The 8,638-nt window shown below is 46.5% G+C and overlaps 1 protein-coding gene across 1 annotated transcript in view; it reads right to left on the bottom strand.

Annotated features, from left to right (window-relative positions):
* Window positions 1-162: 162 nt before the first annotated feature.
* The window catches only part of ATXN2 (ataxin 2), a gene marked incomplete at its 5' end in the record, with an annotated part of 42,830 nt that continues 34,354 nt past the window's right edge, over window positions 163-8,638 (bottom strand). Inside the window, 4 exons of the mRNA XM_010144276.1 lie at window positions 163-807; window positions 1,653-1,821; window positions 5,140-5,367; window positions 5,885-6,030. Coding sequence (XP_010142578.1) covers window positions 779-807; window positions 1,653-1,821; window positions 5,140-5,367; window positions 5,885-6,030 — 572 coding nt within the window. The remainder of the gene's footprint in view (window positions 808-1,652; window positions 1,822-5,139; window positions 5,368-5,884; window positions 6,031-8,638) is intronic.

Raw genomic sequence — 8,638 nt, forward strand, 5'->3', positions numbered from 1 at the left:
CCCCGGGGGCGGGAGCCGAGGTGAGACCAGCCACATCTGGCTGGGGGGTGGCCCATGGCGCAGCTCACCGGGCGCTAACCCCAGCCCTGGCTCCGGTCCGGACCGAGAGCTGGCCAACAGGGAAGGAGAGACCGGTAAAACACGACACAAACACTACCTCGGTCAGTTTTTAAAACTTTTTTTATTTTTTAATTTTTTTTTTAAGTTTTTATTTTATATTATCTACAAAGTAAAAGTTTTCTTAACTTAAAAGTTACATCACTGTCTCACGATAGTGATTATCTCATCAAACGTGATTTATAAATAATAATCCATCAGTTTGACGATTAGAATTTTTTTTTTTTACTGAACCTGTTTCAAGTTTAGTTAGAAGTAAAAGGGATCTCCAAGTCTTGATTTTTAGTGATAATAGCAGCAAGAATCACTCTTGTTACTTCTTTTGCTAGCTGATGAGTTCATAACTTTGAAGGGTCATTAAAAAATAAATAACTTCCAGTTTTCAGCAAGCAGAGTTGGGGCACTTGCAGGACTCAGATACAGTGCATGGAATTATGGAATAGCCCACAAGTTCCTAAATGCCTCTACTCAGTCCGAATCTCTCCCACTGCCAGATGAACTGTTAGCATTCCTAGTGGATGTTACAAGAAATCAATTTTTTTTTTTTTAAACAAAATAAAATGAAATTCTAGTTTTCTGTGCTTCCAGTTGGCAGAAGCAGTAGAAGGAGGGTATTTGGCCTACAAAAGGTATCCAGCCTTTCAGTTATTCCAGATGAGCCTTACAACTGCTGTTGGTGGTGGGCTTGTACTGTAAAAAAAAAGTTCAAATGTAAATAATAAATTGGCAAGCCACACAACAGTTTGCTAGTAAAGTGGTCACAGGACAACGACTGAGCTCAACTTTTTCTTTATTTTATTTTTCTCTTTTTTTTTCTTTTTTTTAGAGAACAAAACAAAACCCTGCGTATCAAGATGTCCTTTGGATGTTTTTTTCCCCTACGTCACCCTCAGAACGCAGCCTTGTTCTGCTCACACATTTCCCGAGAAACGGGATCAGGGTCAAACTACTTCACTACGGAGGTTTAGGGGAACGAGCAGTTCAGAAACCTTGGTAAGGTTCAATTTAAAGCGGGAAGAAGTCAGACAGCACCTACTTTCCCCCAAAGTAAAGCTGCAGAACGTCACTCTGAATTAAAGAGCAGACTTCGGTTGTCACTTTACTTCGGTCGCTGCGACCGCCCTACCCCCAGGCAACACGTGCGCTCCTGTCCTCAGGACCGATCGCTTTTAATTTAAAACAACCCCCCAGATCATTATGCACAGGCACACCAGTCCATCCCCCACGGCAAACCCGGGCCGAACCCGAAGAACGCAGGCCCGCCGCGCCGCGGCCGCAGCGCGATCCGGTTCTCTACTCCAGCTAGCGAGAAGCCAGGGCTTTGCTAAAGTCGCTACGTCTCGTGCGCTCATCTAGGCTGGCAAAGTCTACAAGCGGGCGCAGCAGCGGCCTGCCGCTCTACAAGGACATCTTAAGTTGGGTTTTATTTTGGTTGTTGTTGTTCTTTTCCCACAATCTGGTTCATCAAACAGTTCTGCTCGCTACTACGACCTGGCTCAGTTACGGGGCAGGTCTCCCGGGCACACACGCCTCACCTGAAGGGTGCGTCATATAGGGGAAATGTGTTGTTGTCGAGACGGGAATGGGCTGTAGTGCACTTTGAGCGATGGCGGCTTGGGGACCACCAGCTGGCTGTGTCGTCATTAGCATCATTGGAGCATGGGCAGTTGGGTGAGAAGGAACCATTCCTGACTGTACATGAGCCTGAAACAAAGAGCTCTTTAGTATAATGGTCACAAGGAGGCATCACTCCTGGCCACATGACTGTCAAGTTTTCTCCAGCTGTACCAGTAAATCCGGAGATTTACTCCATTTTAACTAGATTAGCTATAGGGATTAAGTCAGAGATCTTAACACAAAAATAACTAAAAGAAAAAGGAAAAAAAAAATAAAAAGAGGGCTCAAATCCTTACTGCTGGCTCTGAGTCACATTCTCCATTTCAGCCATTTGGACAGCGAGCGCTGGGAGAAACTACCAGCATTAAACAGTGGGAAGTTAAAAAAAAAACCAGAACACCTCAGCACCAAATCCTGCCAGCACTGCTGCGAGTGAGCTAGGTGGGAGCACGGCCTACGCACCGGGCGCAGGCGGGGACAGCACTCGCACTGGGAGCCTGGGGTCCCTTCCTCGGCTGCCCATGACACAACTCCGTGCTCTTTGGCGGCTCCCTGCCCTAGAAACCGCTCTCTCCAGTGCCCTGCGCCCACGTTATCGCTCATCTGAGCAGTCATCCCGAGAGGAGTGATTTCATCCCTTTCTGTTAGGTCAGCTTTGTTCAGTTTCCAGATAAGGTCCTTGTGTAATCTAAGCAATCACAGTTAAGTCTCAGCGGAAAAAGGAGATTAATCTGCATGATGGCTGATCACCTTCTGGCAAACAAGTTCAGCCACTTGTCAGCTGGCTTCTTTAGCTCAAGAGTTCGTGACTCCAGAGATCATCCATTTTTTGGTTCAACAAACTAGTAAACACCAATGTCTTAAAAGCACAAAACATTAAGGGACTCTTAGAGCTCTCAGTGGGTTTTCTCTTGGGGAGGAAAGAAAAAAAAAAAAACAAAGCCATTTGTATCTAAGGTTTGCTTCGTCCTCCTACCAGACCCATGAACAGAGCACTGCGGTGCAGTAACTGCAGTCTCACCAGTTTCAAATGCCAGTAAAGACAGATAGCAGATAGTGGCTACGATTTTATTTCTCAAAGACAAGGGTAACTTGACTCATCACAGACATTCCTCAAACTCTTTATCAGACTTGCGCTGTGTTAGTAGCACTCGAGAAGCCTTTAAAGGCAGGAACTGCAATTCAGATCTCACTCAGCTCTAAAAAAGGCGTACAAGATAAGGCTGTGGAACAGAAATACCTTTCAGGATCGGCACCATTTTGACTTCGACAAACGTGCTGTTAGAGCAGCCATCGCCGCGAAGCAGCTCTTCACACAGCAGCTGTATTCAATACACACACTGGAGAAAAACTTTCTGCTGTGGCTCAAACACTTTGCAAATTGGCAGCTGACAGTGCTCTGTAATGAATTTTCAAGTACTGCTTCTCAACAGCTCAAGATGCATCCGACAGCCTGAAGGGAAATTCAGCCGATCCCCTGCGTTAGCCTAACTGCAATTCCTGCTACACGGTACTCCAGGGTTGTGTTCCCAAGCTGGAAATAGGGCTGCTCAGGAACTATGAAATCCAGCGACTAGTTTCCCCACAGTGGAGTAATTACATGCATTTAGGTTTTCTTACAGAACTGCAGTTATTCCTTCATTAGCTGTTTCTGAGGGAACTACTTTGTTTTGAGAAGTCGGTTAGTTTGTGTAAGTATTTTGGATTATAGACTGTAGTTTTGCAGCAGAAGAGACTGCGTGAGTCACAAACCAAGGGTAAGGCAGAGGCTTCGCCTGCGACTGCTAAAACCCTGCCTGAGCAGTCAGTTCCCACCCAAGCTGCGTCTGATCTGCTTTAGTGAGGTTTGCTGCTTAAGTGCTTGGCACACAGAAAGGAAGGCAGTGGTCGTCCGGGGCCGGCCACGACGGGTACAGCAGCACTGTCTGTGGACAGTTCTACCTTTCTGCACCCTCGAAACAAACTCATTCTGAATTCCAAGGCACAGCACTCAACATGCCACTGACCCCGGAGTTGACAGCAAGACCCCTGCGAAGGGCTGCGACCCAGGCGCCCCGAGAAGCTCTACAACCTCGGCCACCACACCAGAGCACAGCAAGTATCTTGTTCCTGGCAGAAACCAGAGCCTGGAGGATGGGGCAAGATGCCACAGCAGGTGTCAAATCTGGACATCCTCTCCTTACCTCCCGCAGAAAAAAAGCAGAGAAATTAAACATCTAACTGAATTAAAACGCTAAACCCCTCAACATCAGTAAAACAATTCCTAAATAACTATTAACTGGTTGGCTTCATTGACTGTCCCAGGGACCAAAGCCAAGATTTCAGCAGAATTCTGCAAGGGACTGGACACCTCTTAGTCTAACCTCCCTAGTTAAGAGTTAGTCCTGAGATCCCAAACTACTGTTAACCTGTAAGAAAAGCCGTAAGCCAGACACCAAGTACTTGGTCTGAAGAAGAAATTGTGCAGGCAAATTACTGTCCGTTCCTTGACAGAGCACACTAAATCCAGGAGATTTAGCTAACATCCGGAAATCTTTGTAACTGCTTTACGCAGAGCTCTGGACTAATCAATCACGTGCTTCCCTTCCCAAAATCCCCTTTTTGGTGAGTTGACCTCAAGAGAGCAGTTAAGAGAAGTGGGGTTCTGATCCTGAAGCAAGGACTGTTGTGAAGTTGCCCAACAATCACTGGGGATCTCCTGCGTAAGCAGTTCCTTTAGAACCACACACACACACGCACGCTCTTCTCTTTCAGCCAGGATTGTCTCGCAGACACTGAGCTGAATCTCACCTATCTCCCACTGCAGTGCCTTGCTACTCCCCAGCAATCCTGTGCAATATCCTGACTGGATGGACTTGTATAAATCTGGCTAGAAAGCAGGGCCTAAAACTGCCACCAAAAGCAGCAATTCAGCCTTCCTCTGCTCAGCTCTCACCTCCAACCTTTCTGTATGCCAGCTCTTCCGGGGATCAGGCAGTGAACCTGAGCGGTGAACTGATGTGACTGAGAAAGAGCCTAACAGGGGGGCAGGGGAGGCACACTTGAGCTGAATCATGTCCCCAGCCTGGTTTGCTGCATGGCCAAACAGTTCAGTGAGCAGAATGGTGGGGCAGGACAAGGATGGGAGCCGGGAACTGAGAAGAGAGCTCAATTTCTTTCAGTAGCAGTGCCAGCTTAAGATGTCTTCATTAAACTACAGTTGCAGATGTACTGGGTGTTGGAAGCTGAGGTCCAAATATCTTGTAAAATTCTAAATAAAGGCAATGTACAGACAGAAACCTAAAATAACACAACAGGTAGTCTGTGCTGAGAGGTGACAGAACGGCAATCACTTCAGCAGGCCCGACTGTCCTAACTTTGTGGCATTAAGACATTTAGTCTTGAAGGTTGTTAAACTGTGTTTACCTGGGGGACATGGGCCATGTGTGGCGGATTGGTATATGCAGGTTGAACATGGGAGGGATGAATGGTGAAGACTGTTTGTTGTGCTGTAGGAAAACTATTTTGTGGCGACTGCGTGTTGGAGCCTGGCGTCATGGAAGGTGGGGTTGGAGCTAGACCTGCGTGGTAAATTGCCGACTGCTGTTGAGGGTTTGCCAGGTGGAGTGCCTGAGCAGCCTGGTGCTGATGATGCTGCAAAAGAGGAGAGAAGATGGTTTAGGTTATGGTCTAGGAGCGAAGCACATTTGTTCTGTGAACTAGTGTACAAGAGGTTTGCAAAACTGCTCTCGATAGCGAATCTTTAAGCAGCAGTTCTAAGGCCCACCACATCTACAGTCATGAGGGAACGTGTTTCAATTCCTTGCACTAGAAAGTTAGGGGAGCAGGAGTCCGGAAAACAGAACCCAGACTGCCAGGTAAAAACAACGAGAAGCTGCAGCCACGGAGCTGGATGTACTTCACAGCTACTCTTAGCTGAGTTACTCCCAGTAGGTAACCAAGGCATGCAGCACTGTCATGAGGATGAGCTGGTTTTCGTCTAGACAAGACCCACAAGAGATCTGTCACGTGCAGTTTGTTTGGGCTGCTCTTCCATCCTGCCATTTTTCCTCTCTAAGAAACCGATGTACCGTTGCCAAGCCCCAGACAGATGCGATACCTTCCACGTTAAATACCACGTACAGACATTCGCGCCCTCGAGTTCTGTTACCTGCACGGGGCTAGGAGCAGGGTGGCTTCCAGCATGTTGGCTTTGCTGCTGGCCAGTTGGTGTGGCAGAAGGCTGAGGGTGCGGAGGATGCGGATGCAGGGTAGCATTAGGGTGGGCATACTGCTGAGCAAGTGAGCCAGTGGAAACTAGGATGAAAAAGAGGAGCATTTAACAACAGCTACAGAACATGCATCTCACCAAGTCACCACCTGCACTTGAAGATTTCACTGTATCTCAAACATACTGTCAATATTCTCCCTCCCCCTTCTAAAAAAATATTTATCTCGCAAATAGCCGAGTATCTTACCTTGCTTTTGTGTAGTTTGGTTTTGCAGGAAAGTCTATAAATAACCATAATTAGACAGTTCATCTTCCCTAGCTTGACAATGTAACAGATACTACACAGAAAAAAGCAGTATTCCATCTTTTGTTTTGTCAAACAGACAAGTTTGGAATATCAAATTTATCATTTTCATACAATTTAGTTTTTTCCTGAAATACACTTTTCAAAGGTGTTACAAGCCATTTTTATTTCCACCATCCAAAAAATTCTTTGGCCTTATACCTGGCTAACCTCACCATGCTACTCTTCTGGAGATTGCTCACAGTGCAGCCAGCGTAAAGCACCCACACTGCACGTACGCCGGAGAGCCACGGGGACACAGCTGACAAAACAGGCTGCCTGAGCATCACAGCTCTGCTGAAGCCAGTGCCTTGTACTAAAATAACCTATCTTGCCTCTCCCCTCAAGGCCAGTTACAGCCTGTTGTGGATCACCACCGTTCTGCGACCTCCTCGACACTGCCGTGTAATTCTCAATTCCTTGAAGTATCAGTGCTTAAGGTACAAAGTTCCAAAAAAGGGAAAAGCTTGACAACGTAAAACTTTCACACCAGTGAAACCACATCTGTTGCTACAGCCGTACCAGTCTCCAACAACAACCTACCATCAGCAAGTCCCCCCCTGAGGAGTCTTGCTCTGCTCTGCTTCACAACGGGCCACATGAAATCGTGGTTTTTTTTTTTTTTTTACTTCCGAGGGAATCTAAGCACGGATGAGAAGACACGCTGACAGCAAGTCCTCCTCTACACACAAAGCATGCAACCGGAAAGCCAGACCCTGAGGAAATGAAGATGCTCTGCCTATTCCCCTCTACTGCTTTTAGATCACGTACGCCCTTTACCAGCGATCGGCTTCTGGTGGCGTTGCCTTGCCCTGGTGCACAAACCTGAAAAGCGGGGCACGGGGCGACACCTGCAGTGGAACCCCTGCAGCCCCCCCCCGCCCTGCGGACTCAGGGCTAGCCAGGTGTGCCATCTCCCTTCTGCAAGAAACTGTTTGCTGCAGCTTCTGAGGAGTTTCTCTGTGCTGGGCTCCAAGTTCATGCACGCACAACACAGCCCGAGTGTATACAGAGGATGAAAGACAATCAAGCGTATCGGCCTTACAAATACTAGTTTTAACACATTCAAACTCTCTGAATATATACAGACACTATCTTTTTTCTTCGCAGAGATTCTTGTACAAGCCTCCCTGAAGGTCTCTCCTTTAGAGAAGAGCTGCCTATCCCATTTAACTCGCTCCCGCCCTGCTCTCCTGGAAGCTCAGGGAAACCTTCACAGAGCAAACGGGCCAACAGTGACGTGCTTTTCAGGCTAGTAACGCAGATGAACTTCGTACACATTTGCAACCCAAAACTCCTGCAGCCTGAGTTGATCCTAACACACTTACAAATGAGCAGGTGAGTGTACCGGCACGCTCACACACCTTATGCAGTTCTGGTTCAGAGGGGTTTGAAAACCCCTCAGTACTTTCTGTGCACACTAGGAAAACTACCAGTATCTTCTGCCACAGCACTTTGTTAGCTTGCAAATGCAAGAAAAGACTTTTTTTTAAATTCACATCACTACTAAAATTTATTTTGCAGCAGCATCTCCACCAGCTTTCCAACATCGCTCCTCACAACGACTATGTGAAAATTATCAATGGGGACACTGATCGTTTTCACAGTATGAAGTTTAGGGCTTCCTACAGCAGGAAAAATTCTCAACCTCATTATTATACGCACTCCAAAGAAGGCCAGAAGTTATTATCTCTGTCAAAGTAATAGAAATAATTGCATAGAGGGCTTGGCTTGCTTGCCAAAGGGCACACTCCCAGAAACCTGCCTCGGCTCCATCCCACTGCCTCAGCCCAGAGTTACAAATTAACCCCAACTCCGTTCAAGAGCTTTTAAAACATATATGAAAATTAATTCTAAGTTGTGAGATATTCAAGGCTTCCCACATCCTGCCACACCATTTGTTAAGAGCCCCCAAAATAGTGTGGTGTTCCCTTAAACCATTTGTGCAATTCATCATTCTTTTACAGTAAACTCAGTTAGTCTGAAGCAGACTCATTATATAGTAAAACTTTACAATGACGAAGGCATTTCGCTCTGAGGAAACCTGTAAAATGAGGAACACTACCCTGAAGACCCAGGAGCGGGGGGAGGATCAAGTTTTTGTCATAGTAGCAGCTCTTCCATAACCATCTAATCTTTTATCCACAGTCTGGCATTCAGAGTACCAGATTTTTTCATATTGAAGAATTTTTATTTGCCTAGCTTCTCCTCTCCCCATTTTGCCTTTAACAAATTACTCTAATAAGCTCCAAAAGTTCAGATGCTGCTGCAAAATATGTTTTAATAGTAATATTAACAGTGCCTTTCCAAGTATGTTCTTTGGACACTTAGTCTGTGCAAATCAAGAGCGG

The sequence above is a fragment of the Buceros rhinoceros genome, unplaced genomic scaffold, assembly GCF_000710305.1.
Source record: "Buceros rhinoceros silvestris isolate BGI_N320 unplaced genomic scaffold, ASM71030v1 scaffold38589, whole genome shotgun sequence".
Taxonomy (NCBI): domain Eukaryota; kingdom Metazoa; phylum Chordata; class Aves; order Bucerotiformes; family Bucerotidae; genus Buceros; species Buceros rhinoceros.